Source organism: Nerophis lumbriciformis, linkage group LG06 (genome assembly GCF_033978685.3).
Source record: "Nerophis lumbriciformis linkage group LG06, RoL_Nlum_v2.1, whole genome shotgun sequence".
Classification (NCBI taxonomy): Eukaryota; Metazoa; Chordata; class Actinopteri; order Syngnathiformes; family Syngnathidae; genus Nerophis; species Nerophis lumbriciformis.
In genome coordinates, this window is record NC_084553.2 from 27,735,488 (window position 1) to 27,760,950 (window position 25,463).

General features: G+C 41.0%; 2 protein-coding genes and 2 non-coding genes across 5 annotated transcripts; all 4 read left to right on the forward strand.

The window, feature by feature from the left end:
• Positions 1-619: 619 nt before the first annotated feature.
• gcshb (glycine cleavage system protein H (aminomethyl carrier), b) lies at positions 620-6,589 on the forward strand. Its single transcript, XM_061964025.1, has 5 exons — positions 620-842; positions 3,978-4,057; positions 5,877-5,940; positions 6,023-6,154; positions 6,219-6,589. Exons 1-5 carry the CDS (start codon positions 707-709, stop codon positions 6,314-6,316), a joined length of 510 nt encoding a protein of 169 aa, XP_061820009.1. The 5' UTR covers positions 620-706; the 3' UTR covers positions 6,317-6,589.
• Positions 6,590-7,613: 1,024 nt separating this feature from the next.
• Positions 7,614-15,149, forward strand: rpl13 (ribosomal protein L13). Of its 2 annotated transcripts, none has more exons than XM_061964026.1 (6): positions 7,614-7,745; positions 8,182-8,299; positions 8,642-8,783; positions 14,125-14,298; positions 14,620-14,676; positions 14,951-15,149. In XM_061964026.1, the coding sequence occupies exons 2-6, from the start codon at positions 8,196-8,198 to the stop codon at positions 15,107-15,109; spliced, it is 636 nt and encodes a 211-aa protein (XP_061820010.1). In that variant the 5' UTR covers positions 7,614-7,745; positions 8,182-8,195; the 3' UTR covers positions 15,110-15,149. The 2 variants fall into 2 exon arrangements, with proteins under 2 accessions (XP_061820010.1, XP_061820011.1); XM_061964027.1 differs by having other exon boundaries at positions 7,726-7,864.
• LOC133608979 (small nucleolar RNA MBII-202) lies at positions 13,970-14,047 on the forward strand. The gene has a single exon (XR_009815661.1). It is a non-coding gene; the product is annotated as a small nucleolar RNA MBII-202 (small nucleolar RNA).
• Positions 14,799-14,875, forward strand: LOC133608978 (small nucleolar RNA MBII-202). The gene has a single exon (XR_009815660.1). It is a non-coding gene; the product is annotated as a small nucleolar RNA MBII-202 (small nucleolar RNA).
• Positions 15,150-25,463: the final 10,314 nt, after the last annotated feature.

Genomic DNA, 25,463 nt, shown 5'->3' on the forward strand with positions numbered 1-25,463 from the left:
TTGTGTACAAAATTGTATTAGACTCTGGTTACTGTCACAATGTTTTAAAATACAAGCATATGTCAGGTAAATGTTTTCACAGAAAACGTTTCAGCAATAAAAGAGACATACTAACATGATTTTTTTTTTTAACAAATTAACATTCATATACAATGTACAAACTCATTAAGGCACATTCAATACAATACAAATATCTGTGCCAATGTTTTACACCAAGTTGAGCAATTTACATAGGTATATAAAATAAATTAAGTACAGTTGTCAGACAAAAAACCTGTTAACGAATACGTATACATATGTGTGTGTATATATATATATATTATATATATTAGGTCAGGAAAAGACACAAGAGGCGCTATATCATCCCTACAAGCCTGTTTCGCAGATTTCCCTCATAGGGATTTTAAAATCAATTTTAAAACCTGCGAAATTCAGATTGCAGCCAATCTGAAGGTTTGTCGCTAAATGTCACTAAATACAAATAGCCCTGTTGCTATTTATCAAGTAATCGTGTATACTTCATCATATATTAACTAAAACACAAAAACATTGCATTATTTGCATTTTCGTCGTATCGTTTAGCCCCGCCCCCTTCCCACGAGACCTCGCCCACCATCCCCGGCGCCAGGCGGAAGATGCGCGCTCCCGCGGTCAAGTGTCTTCGCAGTCGCGTGGTGCTAAAGAGGAAGCGCACACTTGAGTGAAGATGGCGATGCGAGCAGCCTTACGATGCTTCTCCGCAAACTTGCACTGCGGACTCCCTCGGCTCTCGCCGGTGACGCGGCTGCTGGTGTCGAGGAGCTGTCTGCGGACGCTGAGCACCACTGCGGCCCGGTCAACAGGTAAAAACTTTGGCTCAGCGGACGTCATGTTAGCGGGACAAAGTTTGACGGTGAAGATTAGCAGCAGCAGCAGCGTGTTAGCTCACAACATATTTTGCCTCAAAGCTTGACTACTTCCTCATTCTGGCCTTTTTACTTTTACAGTCAGGACTCGGAACTTGGCGTTTATTTAGCAACAGCTAATCTGGTCTCGTGCAACGTGCCGCAATTTATTAGACGGATGTGTCACGTGATTGTGTGCCAACTAACGTGAAGCTGTATGTCAAGTTAGTCCACACATACATTGCATGATGGTTAATTCATCTATAATAGGGTTGGAATTCATTGATCTGGGCCTTCTCACGAGGGGACCTCCGCCCTGACTATGCTGTCCTCTATACAGCATCCATCAACATGTTCTACTCTTCATCTATGTGAAAATGTTTGATTAATTACAAGTATGCTATAGTCATATATGCATAAGATGTGTGATCAAACATATTCCCTTCTCGTCAACAAGTATCACCAGAACCTTTATTTTTTTTCTATTAGGGCCTATTATCAGCTGTGGTCAAAGGTGAAGTTCACTGCGACATGAAAACCCCACTTTAATTATTCATGTTCATACATTTTCCAGTACAATCAGTTCTGGGATGCCGGTAGGCCTGCAATTTGTTAGATTAAAAAAATAAATTAATTAAAAAAAAAAGTTCACCATTGGGCTGTTAGGTCTACTTCATATACACTTTAGTCCTTACGTGCAGACTTTTTTTTTTTTATGACTTTTGATTGCTGTGTTCCCCAATATATATTTTAAGCACATTTAAATACTCTCACTGGACACTTAATTAGGCACGGTATATTACAATTATGATGCCGCCTTTACAAATATAACAAGAGCACAAAAGTACAATAATATTAAAGGCCTACTGAAATGCGATTTTCTTATTTAAATGGGGATAGCAGGTCCATTCTATGTGCCATACTTGATCATTTGGCGATATTGCCATATTTTTGCTGAAAGGATTTAGTAGAAAACATTGACGATAAAGTTCGCAACTTTTGGTCGCTGATAAAAAAGCCTTGCCTGTACCGGAAGTAGCAAACGAGTAGCGTGACGTCACAGGTTGTGGAGCTCCTCACATCCGCACATTGTTTACAATCATGGCCACCAGCAGCGAGAGCGATTCGGACCGAGAAAGCGACGATTTCCCCATTAATTTGAGCGAGGATGAAAGATTTGTGCATGAGGAAAGTGAGAGTGAAGAACTAGAGGGCAGTGGGAGCGATTCAGATAGGGAAGAGGCTGTGAGAGGCGGGTGGGACCTGATATTCAGCTGGGAATGACTAAAACAGTAAATAAACACAAGACATATATATACTCCATTAGCCACAACACAACCAGGCTTATATTTAATATGCCACAAATGAATCCCGCATAACAAACACCTCCCCCCTCCCGTCCATATAACCCGCCAATACAACTCAAACACCTGCACAACACTCAATCCCACAGCCCAGAGTACCGTTCACCTCTCCAAAGTTCATACAGCACATATATTTCCCCAAAGTCGCCAAAGTTAGGTACGTGACATGCACATAGCGGCACGCACGTACGGACAAGCGATCAAATGTTTGGAAGCCACATCTGCATGCGTACTCACGGTACCGTGTCTGCATATCCAACTCAAAGTCCTCCTGGTAAGAGTCTCTGTTGTCCCAGTTCTCCACAGGTCAATGGTAAAGCTTGACTGTCATCTTTCGGGAATGTAAACAATGAAACACCGGCTGTGTTATCCGGCAAAACAGTCAGGGGGTGCATTCTACGGCGGGGGTGCGTTATCCAGCACAACACCTGCCACTTACACCGCTTCCCACCTACAGCTTTATTTTTTGCTGTCTCCATTGTTCATTGAACAAATTGCAAAAGATTCACCAACACAGATGTTCAGAATACTGTGGAATTTTGCGATGAAAACAGAGGACTTAATAGCTGGCCACCATGCTGTCCCAAAATGTCCGCTACAATCCGTGACGTCACGCGCTGACGTCATCATACCGAGACGTTTTCAGCAGGATATTTCGCGCGAAATTTAAAATTGCACTTTAGTAAGCTAACCCGGCTGTATTGGCATGTGTTGCAATGTTGAGATTTCATCATTGATATATAAACTATCAGACTGTGTGGTCGGTAGTAGTGGGTTTCAGTAGGCCTTTTAATAGGTTCTCACTCCAGTCGTCCAGGCTGCATGAATACAATAACATGTACTCTTTAATATTCTTAATCCTTTTGTTTATTAAACATCCTAAAGGTGAAGGAATATCAGTCAAGATATGCTGAGCAGTTAAATATTTTAAAAGAAAATGCTATAACATTTATGATCTTGGAACTTTTTTTTTTTTTCTCAGTGGGGTTCTAATACTCTCGTAATGTTCCAGTGTGGGCCATTCTTAGTATTTATTTCTGAAATATAACACCAAAAACAAGCTACATGTGACACTTTGGACACCCTGGTCATAGTGTATCAATTTCAGAGTTGTCACCAACATATACATATTATCAATCACATTTTATTTGCATAGCCCTTAAACACGAGCGCCTCAAAGGGCTTAACAAACTCACATCTACACCCCCTGATCTAAAACCACATCTGGGCAAGAAAAACTAAAAAAAAAAAAAACCCAGATGGGAAAAAGAAACCTTGACGTGATCGCTGACATAGGGATGACGAGTGGCTAGCATTATTGAATTATTAAATTAAATTATTATTATTTAATTATTACCTGTACAGACACTGTTTTTATTAACATTCTTAACTCTTAAGTGTAATATAAGGTAACTCTTTGAATTATATTAAGTGTTAAGTTAATTAGCACTCAAATAAGTTGATTTGCATTACATGTAATCTTATTGCAAACATTGTGTATATTTTTCATCTTCTGTCAATAATACCCTTATTTTGTAATATAAAAAAAAAGACGAAGGAAAAACTTTCTCCCTGGCATGAGGTCTTGTGCAGTATGCTTGAGATGTCACTCATGACAGGAATTCCATATTTTTAATTAAATGTTTCACTGTAAATGTATTTTTGGTGCTTTGGTATAAAATATATCTACGTTTATCTGTTATTCTTTATCTCTTTGTTTTCTGTCCAGCTATCAAGTTCACAGATAAACACGAGTGGGTGCAAGTAGAAGGTGACATTGCCACCGTCGGTATCAGCAATTACGCCCAGGTACAGTAAGCCCTTGTCTTTGTCTTCACACTAATCATTCATTTATGATCTTTTATGATGCATTTGGTCCGATTGAGCTGCTCGGTCTACTTCATATACACTTGGTCCTTACGTGCAGATATGTTTTTTACTTTTTTACGACTATTGATTGCTGTGTTCCCCAATGTACATTTTAAGCACATTTACATACACTCACTGGACACTTAATTAGGCACTGTACATTACAATTATAATGCCGCTTTTACAAATATAACAAGAGCACGAAAGTATAATAATAATAATAATAATAATAACAATAGGTTCTCACTCCAGTCGTCCAGGGGGCAGGAATGTATACTGGACAGTGGTGGACGACTTTTAAACTGTATCGTGCACCAGTGTAATGGTTTCTTGTATGAACACCACCATACTTCAATCCAGAGTTGTTTTTGCATATCATTGATAACGAAACATACATATGCAGGCATAAAAATAACCTTCACTTCCAATTGCACCCCATCACACTGAAGTGTTACTGATTATGACACCCTTTTTAAGGTTTTTACCCGAGGTCAAGTAATGTATTTAAATCAAGTGTAAGATGCCGCCACCTATACTGTACTTTCCAGACTATGGAGCGCACCAGTATTTAAGCTGCACTAACCAAATTTGAGAAGAAATACAAATTTTTACATAAGCCGCAGATATTTACCGGTACGAAAGATTTTGTGAATCTTTATTTACTTTGTTTCCAAACGGTGCCTGTCACAAGGCAGTAAAACAGCTGATCAAACAAAACAGAAGTCATAGTCATGCAGAAGCTAGCTCTCCAAACAGACTCAATAACTCTACGGTGCCGTTTTGGTGAATTTATGAAACTGAAACAATACAAAAAGAATGCCATTGTAAGTTTATGATACTAACACAGACACTTGTAACAGTGTTAGCATATTTTCTATTGCTAATGACGCTAATTTGATTACATTACGGTAGAATGTACAAATAGGCATGAAAACACTCCTTTAGATATCACACATGGAACGGTTTAGTAAAGTATAAATAGTTTGCTGTACTGGAAAACTTACAAATGTTGCTTGGAATGATGAATCAAGAATCCTTTGAAGCACACATTCTATAGAGGAATAGTAGACGAAATGGGATATACTTCTGGTTCAAGACACAAAACAGAAATTATGTCGCTGTGGCTTGTGCAGCCCTTTGAGACACTCGTGATTTAGGGCTGTATAAATAAACTTTGATAGACTGAAATTTTTAACCCGCAGCACCTGTCGTGAGGAAACTCATCCAAAAGATGCCGCCTTAACTCAAACAATAGCACACCTTTTCAGTGCCTGTGTTTTATGAACAATATTTATTGAATACAAAACTTTATGGCCGTTAGCAAAGAAAAATCTTTAAATTAGACGCACCCTTTTATAAACTGAAGAGTCAAAGCGTAGGAAAATGGCAACTTATGGTCCGGGAAAACGACGGTCACAATACTACACTTCACATGGTGCATTTGATATATTAATTTTCAAACTAGTCTTTGGCAGTTTTCACAATACTGCTCTTTGTTTCAGTGAACACTGATTTATAACCTGCAGTAAAACCTCTGTGCACACTGGAACTTGACAGAATGCACTTTGAGCAAGGCAGCAACCTTGCTGCAGTAGAGCTCTCTTAAACTGAGGGTGCAATCACATGACACCTTTAACCTCTTTTGCATTATTTGAGGGTTGTACATACTGACAATTTTTTGTGAACGTCAAAAATTACAGAAAACACAGTAATATAATTTTGAATTCCTACAACTCATTTGACTTATGCTTCCTTCTAGGAAGCTTTAGGTGATGTGGTATACTGTGGGCTCCCTGAAGTTGGCCAAACCCTTGCTCAAATGGGTATGACATGCGCTGTACAGTCCTGCAAAGCCGTGCATTGGGATAAAGGCGTGTGTCACGTGACTCCCTGTTTGCGTTGCAGACGAGTTTGGTGCCTTGGAAAGCGTGAAGGCTGCCAGCGAGCTGTACTCGCCACTAACCGGGGAAGTGAAGGAAATCAACACAGAGCTGGCAGACAATCCTGGACTGGTGAATAAAGCCTGCTATTCAAATGGTGAGGATCAACAGAATATGCAGCATTAGTACGGGTGCTGTAATATGACCTTTCATATTTTCAGGGTGGCTTATCAAGATGACGATCGAACAGCCAGAAGAGCTGGATGGGCTCATGGACCAAGTTGCATATGATAAATTTGTCAAATCACTTGAAGAATAAAACAAAGCCGCTAGGCTATTAAAGAGCATTAACAACTGGCAACATCCCTCATCTGTGCTATTTATTTTCATACTGAAACAGACAATAACTAGCAAGTTCATAGCTTCTGCTTACAATGTTGGGGTTCATTAGTTACTAAAACTGTAAAGAACGCTTAGTAATGTTGGGTTTCTCTCCATTTCAAATGTATGCAAATGTGATGGAAGACTGGACAGTGATGATACTGTAAGTGCTGTGTCACCTTGATGAAATAAAACTTTTCCTCATGTTTGATATTACAAGTCTGAGTTGTATTTACCGGGTATGTATTTTTATCAGCATGTCATACTTCAGTAATAGGTCACTACTGATAATAAGAGGCCATGTGCATTGTTTTTTTGCTGAGGATGGTCTAATTTTCATCCCGTGCACCTGACAGAGCTGCCACTTGTTGCTTATTAAGTCGGCATTCCTTGACCTTTGCCCTCAGGTGCAGATAGGAAGGGAGTGCAGAGACCAGCTGATCAATGATTAATGGGACAGGGCTTTTAAAATCGCTGAAGGTTAATGTGTGCTTTTGCACCTTTTCACATTTAAACAAGATTTAGCAAAACTTGTTTGTCTAATCAAACACCATGCTTTTTAAAATATAGCGTTATAGAGTTAATTATGCTAACAAGATTATGAATTACTTGGTCATTACTGCTGAAGTTACCTGCTCTAAGAATATAATCTGAATTTTCGTGGGATTTTGTCATGAGTTCTGCAATACCATGAGCACTTAGCTCTGTATATATTACATTTTGTACACAAGAGGGACACAGCTCTCATAGTACTGTAATACAGTGCAGGACCTTGGCCCTGCGCCTGCCAGTCAAGTGTGGTAATCCCTTCGTTAATCTGCATTGTTGAGGGACAGTAATAAAGATCCACTACAGTGGTACCAACATTTTGTTCAGTCCAGCTGCATCTACACTTTTGTAAACTTGTAGTTATGTAAAATGTACAAAGTCCTCATCTAGTGGCTAAAGAGAGGAACAACACCACAATTGTTTTTCAAGAATTAGTAAAAAAGAATAATAAAGTAAACATTATGTACAAAGACTTGTGTTGAATGTCAACTGTTTAGAATGTGTTTCCCTGCAAATATCGAAAACATCAACTTTTGGTTTATAGCGAACTCGCCAAATGTCCTTATATGTGAGTCTAAGGGTCAATCATTGATTATTATTTTTAAAAACTAAAATAATATATTTGAATTCACCTTAATATATGTTATCGTGCTTTAACGTTCAAACACTTTATAATCCAAAATGTAACAGTTTGCAGCCGGTAGTGACGTTGTGTCGTCGATAAGACTGCTGCTCGGTGATTGGTTAGTTTACACATATCCCACAATCCACCGCTACGATACTTCCTTTTTCCTTTCGGCCATCTTCCTCCCTCGTAGGTATGGAAAGTTTCTTCCACATATTTTACTATTATCTCAATCAATCCTACACATAGGTACACTGACAATGCGTCCAATTGTGACTATTCTGTAGCGCATGTTGTCACCTTTGATTTGAGGTGAATATTGTCTTACCTTAAGTTTTGTAAGTCTCTTGAAGTATCTGCTTTTGTAGAGATGTCCATTCGCTGTAGCGTGTCTGCTAATAGTAATGCTAAATGTGGCTATTATCAGAAGGGTTATTACAATTACCATGAAAAACCAAGCTTAAATGGGTTACAGTTAGTAATTGCTACAATGGTGTATTTTAATTTACGAAATGCCTCCTGGTGAATCGCTTGCAAGCGTGGCTGTTAGCCATTGCTCAGTGAAGATCCAGATGCACGACAGTACCGGTATGGAAGCTAGCTCATGTCGGCGAATCGTTGTGTTTCAGGGAAGTAGGCAAACATGGCCCCCAACCGAAATGGAATGATCTTGAACCCCCACTTCCACAAAGACTGGCAGAAAAGAGTGCGTACTTGGTTCAACCAGCCAGCCAGGAAGCTCCGCAGGTGAGTACATCTTGTTGGTTTCAAGCTTGCACTGCAGTAACATTGTATTATATTCATAGCCATTTACGCACATTTATATCAAAAGGGCTGTAATTAAGTAGACATAAGTAATGTTAATCATCTTTTTTGGTGTAAGTGGATGGCATGAAAATATGGAAGTCTATGAGTTTGGTCGGTGCATATATGATTATAAATACGGTGTAGTTGATTTACTACTAAGTTACACAATTTCTGTTTTCATTAAAAAAAATTAGGATGTCTGGGTTCATGGAGAATGTCAACAGGATTAATGTTGGCCATGTATGATTGTTCTTTAGTCTTGACAGTTGTGTCTTTTCTCAGACGAAAGGTACGCCAGGCTAAGGCACGCCGCATCGCTCCCCGTCCAGTCGCTGGACCTCTAAGGCCTCAGGTCAGGTGTCCTACCATCAGATACCACACCAAGGTTCGTGTTGGACGTGGTTTCAGCCTGGAGGAACTCAAGGTAAATCTTGCAAATCTGGTCTGGAAAACAAAGTATACATCTTCAGGAAAACAAAGTATACATATTCATCTCTAAACCTTAAATTATAGCAGTGTCAAAATAATTACCTTAAACCTATTGTGTGCAAGTTATTGAATGCAAGTTTCCCAATATTGAAAACAGTGTAATTCTGAATTGGCAATGTAACGATTATTGTTATGGTAAACCCTGGTAAAATTGGTCTAAAAATTTTAACAGTTTAAGATTGTGATTATCGTGCTTTAAAAAATACATGGCATGGTGATGATGCAACATTTCCTTGAGATGCAGCTAAAGCGCTAATCGTTAGCTGGCTTGAAGTGAATATATTTATATAGCACTTTTTTTCTAGAAAGTCAAAATGCTTTACACAGTGACACCCATTATCTACATCTTCAAGCTACATTTAAACCAGTGTGTGTGACACTGAGAGCATGTAGGTAAAGTGTGTTGCCTAAGGACACAAAACCAATTTTTATTACTTTTCTTTGGTACCAGTTTTTGTGTAATTAGGATCCACATGCATATCGAACATTTTAAATCAAACCATGTAGGAATGGTGGAGATATCTATGAATAACAATCTTGCCTTCATTCATACTTCCTCCAAACAAGCCGGTTGGAGCTTAAGTAGCTAGTGATGTGTTTGTCGCTAGTTACGGCAGCGACTATCTCCAATTATGGTAAGTAATGTTTTACCTGAACAGCTCTGCTTGGTCAAGTCCGACGCTGTAGTCACTAAATTAATTCTTTTTTTCTATCCTCTTGTCGTGGGGCAGACTCGCTCATACATGCACATGCTTCCTTCGTTGTTGCCATTTCTAATGCAAAGTAGGGTATAGTTCTAACTTATGTCTGTCAGTAGATTCCATATGGAAGTGCTAAAAAGTACATCATTGCTTGACAGGGTGCAGAAACAGTCAAAATGGAGCATCCTGAAAAAATTGGTCAGAAAGCGACTTGTAAATGATCTGTTAAACACAATCTGCTAAATTTTGTTTAAAGAACCACCATTACATGTAATTTAGACCACAAGGAAACGTTTTAAATGTAGAAAAAAGTCATATGACCCCTTCAAAAGATAAAATGACTATTCGGCTTTAGCTGATAGTCAATAAGTAAATTAATTGCACAGTAAATGTAGATTAGTTTTAACTTTACCAGCATCGAGTAATTGCTGTGTCCGTGTATGTCCGTCTCTCGCTTCAATCATGGAGGAAGACGTCTCACTCTGCATCGCTCTCAGCACCTGAGCTTGTTTAACAGTAGAATTAACTGAATGTGGCTAGCACTCTTTTCAGTCATCCAGTCTTTATCTTGGTGTGCGGAGAGCAGGCACTGCCTATTTTACACACAGGATTCACAACTTTGCCTCCATACTCGCAGCTCGCTAATGTGAAGTTCTACAAAGTAACAAAAATGAAGAGGAACCAATATTATAACACCGAACGTACCCTTGTGGGAATATTTTGATCTCAAACTGTATGGGCAATATGATTCAACAACAATGCAAATCATGCAGACTTTGAGAACCAACAACGATAACTTTTGAAAAATTATGATCCAGTAATGTATATTCTTGAGCCTGAATATGAGGATGAGCTACAAGTTTTAGAAGCTCTGCTAAACAGATCCAGCAGTATTGCTAAGTATTAGAAAAGTATTAGAAACGAGCAATACAAACTACCGCATAATACAATAGCTTACTGCACAATGTCTGCGCTCACTGGAATGACAACTGATACTATGGTCATATTGTCCCGTTTAAATGAAGCATTAATCATGATGCACACGAAGGGTTAACAAGGAAAGGTCCTCTGACACCGAATTTGGTTGTGTGTGTTTGTCTTTATCTCTGGGTATGAATTAAATGTCACAAATAAACAAATTCAAAATGTATGGATAAATCCTCCTAATATTCAGATAAGGGGCATGATTTATAATCTGGAATAATTGACAAGCTAAGACGCGATGATGCAGGAGCAGCAGGACATCGCGGCCAGCTCTTAGTAAAGCAGCAGAAGGCTACTTAGCGGTGTTATCAATCCGCCGCTAAAATTGTTTGTCTGCCTTTTCCAGTCCTTGAACTCACCGTAGTTTACAATTCCACAGTAATGAAAAATACAAGTTTATATCCTTATAATTACTTGTATTATGATTACATTAGTGCGGGGGTCGGCAACCCGCGGCTCTTAAGCGCCCTGGTGGCTCCCTGGAGCTTTTTCAAAAATGTATAAAAGGAAAACGATGAGGGGAAACATTTTGGTTTTAATATGATTTCTGTTGGAGGACAAACATGACACAAACATTCCTAATTGTTAGAAATCCGACTGTTTATATTAAACATGCTACACTGATGAGGATTTTTTGGTGTACTCCGTTTTGTACTAATTTTGGCAGTCCTTGAACTCACCGTAGTTTTACATGTACAATTTTTCCCGACGCTGCCACAGAAAGATGTGCTTTATGCCACTCCTTCTTTGTCTGATTTTGTTCACCAAATTTTGTTGTGTTCAAATACACAAAGGTGAGCATTGACTTAAGTGCTAATCAGGCATATTGGGTCACTACATGACTGCAAACTATTTGATGCGAACATTCTATTTAGACTAGCTGTATGTATATATTGCATCATTATGCCTTGTTTGTAGGTATATTTGAGCTCATTTAATTTCCTATACTTATGTCCTCTATTTTATCTTGGCATGTCTCATGACATATTTGTATGTAACATTGGCTGCATTTCTGATAGTTGCTTGTGTGCCGTTATAGACCACAGCAAAAGTTACCCAGTTTACAAAGATTGTAATAAATCCCCTAGATGTCGCCTGTCGTTTTCTTTAACTTGGACACACACATCTATACCTTTGCCCATTCTAAGCCAGTATTTCCAGGCGTTATTACACCTTTTGAGAAGCCACATGTTTTCCGATATGTAGAATACATTTTCAAATTTCAACATTTCTGTCAAAGAAAATTTGCGTCAGCCTGTGACAGTCAATTTGATAGTAGGCTAATATAGCTAATACCGACACGTGTTCCCTTCAATATAACCTTTATACAAGGCTTTTAGTTTTTTGCGGCTCCAGACAGATTTTTTTCTACTTTTGGACAAATATGGCTTTTTCAATATTTTGGGTTGCTGACCCCTGCATTAGTGCTTAATCTGGTCACAGTATATTGCTGACAATATCCTTCATTAGCAATGATTTGGGGGACCCACACTCGGGCTGCACAATTATGGCCAAAATATGAATTAGAATTATTGTATCATTGTTGTTGGTTCATCCATGTGGGAACATTTCCGGGTTTCAGAAAACAAGCAGGAGTGCATAGAGATCGGCAAGGCGTGTTCAGGGTTTAAAATGCGTGCCTGTGGGTAACTCAGTGGGAGGGATGGGCACTGATGTAATAATGGATTTATTTTTCCTAATATTTTTGGGAGCTACTGTTGGATCTACCTTCAACCTCTGTTGTCACTCACTCTTACTTGCTCTCACATGTTTCCACTGTCTTATTGGTCGCTCTATGGTGGTTGGCTTGACTGTTGGTTATGAACATGGCGTGCTTGGTTTCAAATGCAGCAGAGTCTGTTTTTTAAATGTTGATTTTGCTGACGATCACCCTCATTTAATCATTTCCAAATTTGTGATTACAATTGAAATTCGATTAATTGTGCAGCTTTAACACCGTGCCACAACAGTGCAGAGAAATGTCACAAAGACACCTGCAGGCTGTCCAAAGCCAGCTGCAATGAAAGGTCTGAGGCCGGTCCCACCACCACTGTGTCCGATAAGGACCCCCTTCCCCTATCGTTTAAGAGACCAAGACTGCAAACTACATGGAGCCACAATGCATTTACTGTTTCATAGAAATAAGGACAAAGCTTCACTACTGATTTATGGATGTGTGATGTTGGAACAGGTAGTTTGTCAAATTCAACTTTTGAGTATTTAACCTCCAGGTGGTCACAAACTACAGTTCAATCTAAATTTTTAAAAGTTATTGTATTTTTCAGACCATTGGGTGCACTGGATTATAAAGCGCACTGCCAGTGAATGAGCGTGTCTATTCACGTCTTTTCATACAAAAGGCACATCCGGATCATAAGGTGCAATAAAATGGTCATATTATGAATTTTCTTTCCTACATTTAAATCACTTCCTTGTGGTCTACGTAACATGTAATAATGGTTCTTTGGTCAAAATGTTGCATATATTGTTTTACAGACTATTGTCAAGCAGTTTTCATACCGTCTCTTCAGGATGCGCTTTTTTGTGGGCATTCGTATATACGTGACTCCACCTCGACACATCTTCTCATTATCTTTGTTGTACCGGTAGTTTTTAGCGCGTCACTAGCAAGTCTAGTGACAGATATGTTAGAATTGTACGCTGCTTTATATTAGAAATTGCAACAGCGGAGGATTAATGCCCCACAACAAGAGGATATATTTAAAATAAGCTTATTGACTACAGCGTGGACTACAATGGCGGAAGCGTGCACATTTTCAGGAGTTTTGCAGATCTCAAATACTCATCGGCAATTACCAATAGGTAAGAAAAGATAATTTTGCAAAACAAAACGCCAGATAATGTCTAAGTGCCATTTTTGGGTTCTTATACGCACACCATAATACCCATTGAAGCACAATACGTCTGACTACGTTCGCTGTAATGCTTTGCTTTCCATCAAACGGTGCGGCTTCATAGCTGACCAAAGTCGTACTAAAACTTTTGAATTCTGTGTGCAATGTTCTATATTCTCAATTGAACCTCAAAGTTTTGGTGTTGCTTGCTTACAGGTTTTTGCTAGGGTCATTCATTGAACAGACGTCAGTCAACCTGCAGACTGCCATCTACTGGTCACATTTATAATTAGTGTCCCAAATTAAATTGCTTCGAGGGGTTTAAAGGCATACTCTAAATTTTTTGAGAAAATTAAAAGATTTTAAGTGCGTCTTATAGTCCCAATAATACCCATTAACCTATTTATATATACTGTCTTAAGAAGTAGGAAGTTACCTAATATTTAGAAATTTTCTCTCCGTTTGATTTTGTCTAAGTTACCAAGTTTAATATAAATCCGGAAAATGCATAACAAATAATTGCACACATCTTCAAGTTAAGACTTGCATGTGTAAGCCTTTTTTGTATTTCAACAGTCACATGATGACAATCTCCGGAATCTCTGTATTTTCTTGATGAATGCATTGAACCCTTTTTTCTGATGACTGTTGAAATGACCACACTTTTTTCTGAAAACATAAGGTGTACTGTAATCAAATCTCAAAAAGTCTTAATGCATTTTGCTCCTCTCCGCAGGCCGCCGGCATCCACAAAAAGACAGCCCGCACCATTGGAATCTCTGTGGACCCTCGTCGCCGTAATAGGTCCGCAGAATCTCTCCAGGCTAATGTGCAGCGCCTTAAGGAGTACCGCTCTAAGCTCATCCTGTTCCCTAGGAAGTCTTCTGCTCCTAGGAAGGGAGACAGCACTGTAAGTGTTTTATTGGGTGTGCATGCTATATTACTTTAGTAATGGTAAAAGTATGTGTATGTTTGCTTGACTATAATCAGTAGTACTGCAAAAAGCTGTTATAAGCTTTTTGTAAACTGTTAAATTCACAAAACTTAAAATGGTCAGGCTGTCAATGTTAGCACCCATGAACACTAGCCGAACTCCTGTGAACCAAAAAGTCCAAAGTTGCATTTTACATAAAATTATGTTTAGAACTGGTCTTAGTTACGGATGTTTTCTTTCCGGAATCAATGCAACACTGAGAGGTGTGATTGTCTAACTTTCTTTCATTTTTTTCAGGAGGAGGAGCTGAAGATGGCCACTCAGCTCATAGGACCTGTCATGCCCCTCAGAATTGTAAGTTGCACTTCTCTTACATCCACCCTTCAGAGTCCATGCCATAGCGATGACAGCAGCACAAAGTCTGACCAGCAGTCAAGTGCAATAACCTGTCTAAGCTTCACGTTGTAGCAGTCAGATGATGACATTCTCCGGAATCTCTGTATATTATTGATGAAACATTTGAACCCTTTTTCTGATGACTGCTTTGTACAACTCTGGCTTCAGCATTATTAGTAACCAGCTTGGGCAGGTGCTAGATAAAATAACTTTATTGTTGTTGTCCTTCCAGGTACACAAGAAGGAGAAGGCAAGGGTTATCTCTGAGGATGAGAAGAACTTCAAGGCTTTCGCCAGCCTGCGTATGGCCAGGGCCAACGCTCGCCTCTTTGGTATCCGTGCCAAGAGAGCTAAAGAGGCTGCTGAGCAGGATGTGGAAAAGAAAAAGTAATTACTTTGGAACTTTGCAAAATAAAGTGTTTAAAAGATTACCCTAAAACTGTCATGATTGAGGTACTTTCTGATCTCAGATGGGTCTTTCTTGTGTTGGTCTGAAACAAAAGACACGTTTATATAAACAAAGAAAAGTAGTTAAAAAAACTTAAGACAGCTGCACCGTGTGATCAAAATGGCTCTTGACGTAGTGTAAACATAACATTAATTCATTGAGATATTACATGTTCCACTAATTTTTTTTTCAGCTATAACACAAAGCTATATATTCTGCTGGTTTAGCATATATTGACCTATAATAGGTGGATTAGCATATTAAACAAAATGTATCGAAGTGACTAGAGCTGCAACAATCGATTAACTCAAATAGAAAAGCTTTGATTAATATTCTGATGCTTAGATTGTTAGTGTAGCAAATAATTGATAAAATCCGCACTGCATGAAGTGCTGGGATCTTTAAATTTGCGGTCAGTTTCAGTTCAGGCGCTACAATAGTGTACATGATGTACAAGTGTTATTTCAATGTTTGGATTAGGAAAAAAATAAGGGTGATGTCAAGTAGAAAAATACTTGTAAGTATTCTCCCTCAAACATGCTAAAAAGCCTGTTAATCGATTAATAGTACAAACTAATCGATATATTGCTAATATGCTAGCTGCGGCCCTAAAAGTGACTGCAGCCATTTTTTATGTTCGTGACCCTCAATGGACGAAGCTAAACGCCCCTGTGCTGCAGTTTTACTGTTCTGCACTGTCAATTGCATCGGGATTTTGGAAAGTTCCACAATTAAATCTCTGTGCACCTCTACTAAGATTACATATCTAGCAATGTATGTAATTGTTGTAGCTCTTGTTTTATGACAGTAGGTGGCACAAGAGCCACAGTTCGGTGTTCACAATGAACTGAATGTCAGGTCCCTAAAACGGGTGTAAGGAAATATAGCTCATTGAAGCTTTAATATCAAATCTACATTGGTTGACTTTCTGCTTCCTTTAGTGTGTAGACCAGGGGTTGGCAACCCGCGGCTCTGGCTCTTTGATCACTCTGATGCGGCTCAGCTGCTTACTTGCCGACCCCCCCGATTTTTCAGGGAGACTTACGAATTTCAGTGCTTCCCCCGAAAATCTCCCAGGGTAACCATTCTCCGATTTTCACCAGGACTACAATAATGAGGGCGTGCCGTGATGGCACTGCCTTTAGCATCCTTTACAACCTGTCGTCGCGTCAGTTTATTTCACCATACTATCTACGCGGCGGCCCAATCACATGTTGTATGGGGTTTCTGCCTACACACGTAAGTGACTGCAAGGCATACTTAATCAACAGCCATACAGGTTACACTGAGGGTGGCGATTTAAACAACTTTAACACTCTTACTAATATGCGCCACAATGTGAACCCACACCAAACAAGAATGACAATCACATTTTGGGAGAACATCCGCACTGTAACACAACATAAACACAACAGAACAAATACCCAGAATCCCATGCATCCCTAACTCTTCCGGGCTACATTATACACCCCCCGCTACCACCAAACCCCTCCTCCCCAACCCCGCCCACCTCAACTGACGCACGACGGGAGGGGGTTCATGTGTGTGTGGGGGGGGTTGGTGGCGCATATTGGTAAGAGTGTTAAAGTTGTTTATATCGCCACCCTCAGTGTAACCTGTATGGCTGTTGACCAAGTATGCTGCAGTCACTTACGTGTGCAGGCAGAGGCTGCATACAATATGTAACCGGGCTGACACGCTGTAGAGGGCGCTAATGGCAGTGCCATCACGGCACGACCCCGTTAGTGTTGTGGGTGAAAATCAGCAGACTTTCGAAAGGATATTACGGGAATTTCCCGGAAAAATCGGGAGGGTTGGCAAGTATGACGCTGTCAAGCGCCATTCATATAAAACTTGCGGGCCGCACGAACATTACATTTTCATATTAAGGTGCGGATCGCAAAATAACGTCTCACGGGCCGCGTGTCTGAGACCCCTGGTTTATACATAGCACAAAGCAAAAAAAAGATTTGTATGCAGTGTTATTTCATTTTAAATTTCAAAAGAGTTTTGTGGCTCCCATTGTTTTCTTTCATTTGTGAAACGGGTCAAAATGGCTCTTTGAGTGGTAAAGGTTGCCGACCCCTGGTGTAGACCAACAAGTTTGAACATATCTTCTCGGCAGGTTGACTTATGCCAATCGTTATGGTATGCTCTTATGTCACATTTATCCATAATGACAAGTGATGGTATTATCTTAGTTTTTGGTGGTCACTGGTATTAGACCACAATTAACATAACTGTACCCACACTTCACAATATTTCAACTAATATGATTAAGAAGTAGCATTGACTGTAGTTGTACACCACTGCAAAGTATACAATTACAATCATAATCACGATGTCAATCAAAACTAGGTTTTATCTTTGTAAAGGCACACCTTTTTGCTCTTGGTTGATTGTGCTTCTGTGCCTAAATAACTGACAGCACTAGTGCTCATCTGTCTCAGTGGAGTCATGTGCCTCGCGTGGACACCTTTGCTCCCACATGGAGAATGACTGGTCACGTGACTTGGAATCGATGAGAATGTGTGTATGGTGTCGTATTCAGGTCGATCCCTTCTTGTGTGTCTCATACTGGGAGCCTAAAATCAGTATTAGCAAACTCGGCAAGCAATGGGATGACGACATGTCGGGGGAAAATGAGCAAGATAATGTTTCCTATGAGTCCGATGAAACACAAGCCTAGAGATTGATTACCAATAATTACATCTTTAATAGCATACAGTGGTGTCAACAGAGCATTTTAATTACTTAAAATCCTTAATGTTCATAAATATTATTGTACCCACGAGGCCACTGGGTTCACTCAAATGAACCATCGGCTCTCCGGGATGCTGGACTGACAAGGATGTCAGGCTGCCTGTGAACTGGAGGGAGGGGCTGATGTGGGCAGAATGTGCAGATTGATAACCCATGTGTAAGAGCCGAGACCATGTAGACCAAGGGTCGGCAACACGCGGCTCTGGAGCCACATGCGGCTCTTTGATCACTCTGATGCGGCTCTTTGATCACTCTGATGCGGCTCAGCTGCTTACTTGCCGACCCCCCATGATTTTTCAGGGAGACTTCTGAATTTCAGTGCCTCTCCCGAAAATCTCCCAGGGTAACCACTCTCCGGTTTTCACCAGGACTACAATAGCGAGGGCGTGCCGTGATGGCACTGCCTTTAGCATCCTTTACGACCTGTCGTCGCGTGAGTTTTTTTCACCATACTGTCTGCGTGGCGGCCCAGTCACATGTTGTATGGGGTTTCTGCCTTACACACGTAAGTGACTGCAAGGCATACTTGGTCAACAGCCGTACAGGTTACACTGAGGGTGGCGATTTAAACAACTTTAACACTCCTACTAATATGCGCCACAATGTGAACCCACACTAAACAAGAATGACAAACACTTTTTGGGAGAACATCCGCACCGTAACACAACATAAACACAACAGAACAAATACCCAGAATCCCATGCATCCCTAACTCTTCCGGGCAACATTATACACCCCCGCTACCACCAAACCCCGCCCCCCCCAACACCGCCCACCTCAACCGACGCTCGGAGTTGGGGGTGGGGGGCAGAGTTGGGGGGGCGGGGTTTGGTGGTCAGCAGACCTTTGAAAGGATAGTAGCCCTGAATTATGGGAATTTCCCGGAAAAATCGGGAAAGTTGGCAAGTATGACACTGTCAAGTGCCATTCATATAAAACTCGCGGGCCGCACTAACATTACATTCTCATATTAAGGTGCGGGTCGCAAAATAACATCTCATGGGCCATGTGTCTGAGACGCCTGGTTTATACATAGCACAAAGCAAAAACAAGCTTTGTATGCAGTGTTATTTCATTTTAAATTTCAAAAGAGTTTTGTGGCTCCCATTCTTTTCTTTCATTTGTGAAACGGGTCAAAATGGCTCTTTGAGTGGTAAAGGTTGCCGACCCCTGGTGTAGGGCCTCAGATGGCAGTCTTGCTGGGCTCAGGTGGTCGCCTCAAAAGCAGACAGTGAGTAGGGGGGGTAGGTGGTGGTTTTATCTGCACACACATTAGCTTGAAAGCATGGTGAGTGTCTTGTTTTTATGAAATTATGAACCTGAGCATCTAAATACTTGACTTGACTAACAATCCTGCCTGCAGCACTCAAGTCCAATGCTTCAGAGTGCAGAAAACAAACACAAGGCCAATGTAAACGTTTGTTTATTCCTCCCAAACAGAAGATAGTGCTTTCAATTAAGACCGCCCCCCCTCTCTCTTCAGCACCATAAGCGTTGACTGACACGTCCCCAAATTGTGGTTTTGTCTCAATTTGCAGCTGCTCCAGTTTGTTTTGGGTGACCTTCCGCCCTGCCTAGCAGCAGCGCCGGAAAAGCTTTTGCTTTTGTCGGCGGCGTCTAAAAATTTGTTATGCAACGGTGCGGGGATACATTCATGAAAAGAATACATTTGTGGGTGGATTGCAGAGAAAGCGTCAGTGCTGGCTGCGTGGAAACAATGCATGTGTAACGTGTTGCTTCTTAATAAAAGTGCATGTGGTTAGCCCATAAATAAAAATATGCCATAACCACAATACCCGCAAAACAACACTTCTCGGTTTTATGCAGTTGCACAATAACATTAAAAAATGTTCAATGAATACCTAACCCTGAATAAATGCACAAATAAATAATGAGTAAAAAAATCATAAATACCCTTACTCTCTGTAGCCGTGTCAATCAAAAGTAACATGTTGAAGTCACAATCTGGTATTTTATCACTGGAGATATGTATTCACAGAGTAGTATTTGGCTCATCTCATCATGCGGCAACATTTTTTTCCCCTTTCTTCCATTTTGCTGATGTTATGAAGTTTGCCTCATAAATTCAATGCCATTCAAAAAAAGACTGTCAACAGTTTCATTTGAGCTTAGATTCTAATTGGAAAAGCACATTATAAAATAAATACCATGATTTCACAGTATTTCTTTCACAGTAAAATACTTTGGTCAAAATCTACTGTAACATTACAAACATGACTGTAAACCTTTGGATACTCTTATAATTAACAGCAATGAACTTATTTCACAGTAAAATACTGTAATCAAATGTAATGCAACATTACAACAGATGACTGTAAAAATGGCCATACCCTATATATTCCACAGCAATTAACTGCTATTGCACAGTAAAATACTGTAAACACTGTTATATCACAACAAATTACTGTAAGCTCATACTGATTTCTCTCTTAAGGCAATGTTTTTCAACCACAATTGAGATATTGTCTGGTGTGCTGTGGGAAAATATGCAATTTCACCCATTTGGCCTAAAAAATATTTTTTTGCAGACCAAAATTTATAATCCGCAAGAAAGGTGGCGTTGTTGAATGTCTGTGCTGTCTCGCGATCGGCAGAATGACCACGTAATACTCTTTCATATCAGTTGGTGGCCTCAGGTAGCTAATTACTGTGTAGGCCTACTTTGAGAATTAGTGGTGTATTAGTGGTGCAATTGTGTCATATTTTAGCTTAGGCTGCTGCCCCCGCAAACCGACCTCGGATAAGCGGAAGAAAATGGATGGATGGTCAATATACGCTACCGGGTGTCATTTGTTAACATTTTCTGTAGTGGGGGATTTTTTAAATAGAAAAAAATGTGCTTTGGCTCAAAAAAGGTTGAAAAACACTGTCCTAAGGTGTTCCATAGATTACGTTGCACACTCTTGTACAGCAGATGGCGGTATGCTGTCAAAGGGACTGTAAATAACAAAAAACTGTAAAGTTACAGCATTTAGTTTTTACTTTATTGTAATCATCTGTAAAATCACAGCTCTGCAGTTACAGTAAAGATATGTCACAGTAAATGAAAGTAACATGATTATTAGCGTGTAATTTGCTGTGTAATTGCAATTAAACTTTTACAGTGGATTTTGAGTAGGGATGGGTACCCAATTTGGTACTTTTTTGGTACCGACCGAATCCCGCCGGTTTTACCGGGCACCGATTCCCGTAAAATCCAACAGTGCCTTGTTACGGTACCTGGGTTGCAAGTGATGCCACACCCGGTTGCCGACTCAGTTAGCTCTCTGCACTTGGCGATCGCTCCAGCAGCAGTGAGACCGGACTCAGCCAAGCTACCTCTAGGTAATGTTTCAGTTTTCAATGCCAACTAAGAAATTGACACAAAAATGCTCCAACATAAGTAAAGTAAGGCTCCACTTTTCCAAATTGCGCTAGCTTGTTGCTAGTCATTGAATGTTTTCATTCATCCAGGTCATTGTAGATTCCAGACGAGATCTGACCAAGCAAAGTCTATGAGCATGAACTGATTAAGCCTTCTTGGATGAGACGCGAAACGTCTTCTAAGACAAAACAAACAGTCCGGTTGCAATCGATTGAATTCCCTGAGATAGCTTGTTGCTAATATACATTGGCTTTGCAATTGGCAAGCTACTGATCAGGATTAGCAATCTTACAAGGAGATTTTAAAACCTCAAACTTTTGGCAAGTAATATGTACAACACTTATAGTATTAACACTTTTCAAGGTGCAACAAAAGAGGAGAGTTAGCAAAGACTGATTAGCCAACACACCATAAATGATACACGACTGCCATTCAACAATTTAAACTTTCAACTGTAATTGCAACTAAATGTTATACTTGAAAATGAAAAGATTTAAAAACTGAATAGGAGTTGTTAGGAGGGTCCCCCCTCCAATGGGCTCACCACTCATGGGAGGGGCCATAGAGGTCAGGTGCATTGTGAGCTGGGCGGCAGCCGAAGGCAGGGCACTTGACGGTCCGATCCTCGGCTACATAAGCTAACTCTTGGGACGTGGAACGTCACCTCGCTGGGGGGGGAAGGAGCCTGAGCTAGTGCGCGAAGTGGAGAAGTTCCGGCTAGATATAGTCGGACTCACTTCGACGAAGGGATCTGGAACCAGTTCTTTCGAGACCGGTTGGACTCTCTTTCACTCTGGCGTTGCACGCAGTGAGAAGCGACGGGCTGCGGTGGCAAATCTTGTTGCCCCCCGGCTCAAAGCCTGCATGTTGGAGTTCAACCCAGTTTTTAATGACCCTCTGAAGTGCATTTCTCTCTGCCGCCGTGCAGCTGGCATACCATACACACATGCAGTATGTCAACACACTCTTTATTGAGCAGCGATCGAAAGACACAAGCAGTTTTTGTGACAGGTGGTTCTTTCTGAGTAATCTAAGATAGTAAAGTCTCTGCTGTGCCTTTTTGATGGTCACTGAGGTGTTCGCACTCCACGACAGGTCTTCCTCGATCTGGATGCCCAGAAACCTGAAGTTAGAGCCCCCTCCACATAGTCCCCGTTGATGTACAGTGGTTGAATATTTATAGTTTTTTTTCTTCCAGAAGTCCATGATCAGCTCCTTCGTCTTGGTGGTGTTAAGAACCAGGTTATTTTCCCTGCACCACCCAGTCAGCCGCTCCACTTCATTTCTGTAGGCAGACTCATCCCCCCCAGAAATGAGTCCCACTACTGTGGTGTCGTCTGCAAACTTAATAGTGCAATTGCTGGCATGAGCAGGGGTGTAGTCATGAGTGTAGAGGGTGTAGAGTAGGGGGCTTAGCACACAGCCCTGGGGGGAGCCGGTGCTGATGTTGATGGATGCTGAGAGGTGTGAGCCTAATCTCACCCTCTGAGAGCGATTTGTCAGGAAGTCCAGGATCCAATGGCAGATGGAGGAAGACAGTCCCAGCCCCGTCAGTTTGGGCACCAGTCTGTGGGGAGGATGGTATTGAACGCAGAGCTAAAATCAACAAAAAGTAGCCTTGCATAGCTCCCCTGCTGCTCTAGGTGGCTCAGAGCAGTGTGGAGGGCTGTTGCGATAGCATCCTCTGTAGATCTGTTGGCCCTGTACGCAAACTGGTGAGAGTCCAATGCAGGTGGCAGACTTGAGGTGATGTGCCCCCGAACCAGAGTTTCAAAGCACTTCATAATGATTGGTGTAAGTGCCACTGGACGGTAATCATTCAGGCTGTTTACTGCAGTTTTTTTTTGGCAGTGGGACAATAACAGAGTCCTTTAGACAGGGTGGGATGATGCACTGGGACAAGGACTGGTTGAAAATCATGGTAAAGACAACAGCCAGCTGGTCTGCACAGGTCTTTAGTACACGTCCAAGTACGCCATCTGGTCCAGCAGCTTTCCTAGGGTTCACCCTCCTTAGTGTACGCTGCACCTCATGTTCCTCCAACATGAGGATGTTGTCACGGGTTGAGGGTTGTGATGCGACTGCATGTGGTTGCTCTACCTCGAAGCGGGCGAAGAAGATGTTCAGTTCCTCCGCCAGCGAGGCGTCTCCGTCAGCCACAGCGAGGTTGTTGGATTTGTAGCCAGTGATGTGCTTCACCCCCTGCCACACCTGCCTTGTGTTGTTGCTGCTGAGGTGTCCCTCTCTTCTCTTCTGGTATGCTGTCTTGGTCTCTCTGATACCTCTCCTCAGGCTGGCCCTGGCAGCACTGTACTGTGCCCCATCACCACACCTAAATGCCCTGTTTAAAGATGCCCCAGTTTGTTCTTTCAAAGCAATCCTGGAGCTGCTGAGAGGCGTCCTCAGGACAGATTTGAACAGTTTTAGTTGTTGGGGGAGCACTTTTCCTGAGGTGGGTGTATGCTGGGATTAACAACACTGACTGATGGTCGGACTGACCCAGGTGTGGTAGTAGCTTAGCCCTGTAGCTACTCTTGATATTAGAGTATGCCTTGTCCAGAGTGTTTTTCCCCAAGTTGCACATTTAATGTGCTGGTGGAATTTAGGGAGCACAGTTTTCAGTTCTGCATGATTAAAGTCCCCAGCAATGATGTGCACCGCCTCAGGATACACACTTTGTTGACTGCTAATGGAGTCATGTACACCCTGAGGGCCATACTAGCCTTAGCAATATTTATTAATACACACAAAAGTACCGAAAATGAATACCGTTGAGAACCGGTATCGATTACCATGTACTGGGAATCGGTACTGTATCGGTTCAAATGTAAACGGTACCCATCGCTAATTTTGTGTCACATGCTCGGTGGGTTTACATTGACCTGTTATTATTATTATTTGTGAAACCCACACTCTGCAAAGCAACATACAATGCCTGACATCAAGATCAGATCGACCTATTACCTTACCTATCCTCCATTGTGTCCTTTTGCTAGCATGCCTTCTGACTTCATTCCAGGTCTTTCATCCTCCCTCTTTTCTTTCTTTCTCGATAGTCCTTCTCCATGTTGTTTTCAGTCTGGATGCCATGTCAAGGCTATCACGCAATGGTGATTATTTGGCTTTCTCAATACATGACTAATCCATGTCCATATCCTCTTTTTGACTTCCTGGCTTATTCTGCTAATTTGGGTCAGTTTATTGAGTTCATCATTTGAAGTTACATTTGGCCAAAAGATCTTCATTATTCTTTTAAGACATTTGAATGGGAAAGAGTCCAACATTCTTTCTCAATTTTTTATAGTATTCCATTGCTCACATCCATACAGTAAAACAGGTCTGATAGTAGATTTGTACAATCTGATTGTAGTTTTCCTACTAACTAATGCAAATCCCTTAGGGGTGATGGACGACTGGGCAGCGCCTGAATAGCTGCAGCCCGCCACTGTAGCCCCCACTCCCTCCCCTCTGTTGCAAGTCTCGAGATGTTGTAATATGTATATGTGCTTTGCTATGGAGATTTTTTCCCATTCCAGATTGGGCCCCCTTAGGAGCCCAGTCTGGATTGTATTTTTTTTTACTCATCCTCCCCCAGCGTTAACCTTTTTCCCATCTTTTACGGGGCGCCTTGTGGCGACCCATCAGCGTTCCTGTTCTGTAACCCTGTACACTCTTTGTTTGCCTCATCTTGAACGGATTTGTGCTAAAAACAAAGTTTCGTTGTACTTGTGCAATGACAATAAAGACCTACCTACCTACCTACCTAATTTGATTTGAGTTCCAAATTGTATTTAGTTTTGTGAATGCTGTCCTTGCTTTGTTCAATCTGCTATTCATGTATTTGCCACTTCCAACTAATAAATAAGTGAATTAATCTACATTCTCAATGTAATTTCCATTTAATTTAACAGTGTCATTCTTTCTTGTGTTCAATCTCAAGATGTTAGTCTTTTTTCATTGATCTTTAGCCCAACTCTTTAGGCTAGCCTTGACCTTGTATTTGTTTTACTCTGCATCTGTGAATGTGTTGAGGACAACAGGGCGATATCCTTGTCAAAATCCAGATCTTTCAGTTTTGACATAATTTTCCCCCTGATTCCAGTGTTGTTGCTTCTGGTCGTCTCTCGCATCAGCCAGTCAATGATGAGA

What these genes read in the sequence shown, in the direction of transcription:
- gcshb (XM_061964025.1), top strand. Translation starts at nt 707, where the DNA reads ATGGCGATGCGAGCAGCCTTACGATGCTTCTCCGCAAACTTGCACTGC. An exon ending in GTATCAGCAATTACGCCCAG is followed by an intron (nt 4,058 to 5,876) that starts GTACAGTAAGCC and finishes GCTTCCTTCTAG; the next exon opens with GAAGCTTTAGGTGATGTGGT. An exon ending in TAAAGCCTGCTATTCAAATG is followed by an intron (nt 6,155 to 6,218) that starts GTGAGGATCAAC and finishes TCATATTTTCAG; the next exon opens with GGTGGCTTATCAAGATGACG.
- rpl13 (XM_061964026.1), top strand. Translation starts at nt 8,196, where the DNA reads ATGGCCCCCAACCGAAATGGAATGATCTTGAACCCCCACTTCCACAAA. An exon ending in CCAGCCAGGAAGCTCCGCAG is followed by an intron (nt 8,300 to 8,641) that starts GTGAGTACATCT and finishes GTCTTTTCTCAG; the next exon opens with ACGAAAGGTACGCCAGGCTA. An exon ending in TCAGCCTGGAGGAACTCAAG is followed by an intron (nt 8,784 to 14,124) that starts GTAAATCTTGCA and finishes TCCTCTCCGCAG; the next exon opens with GCCGCCGGCATCCACAAAAA.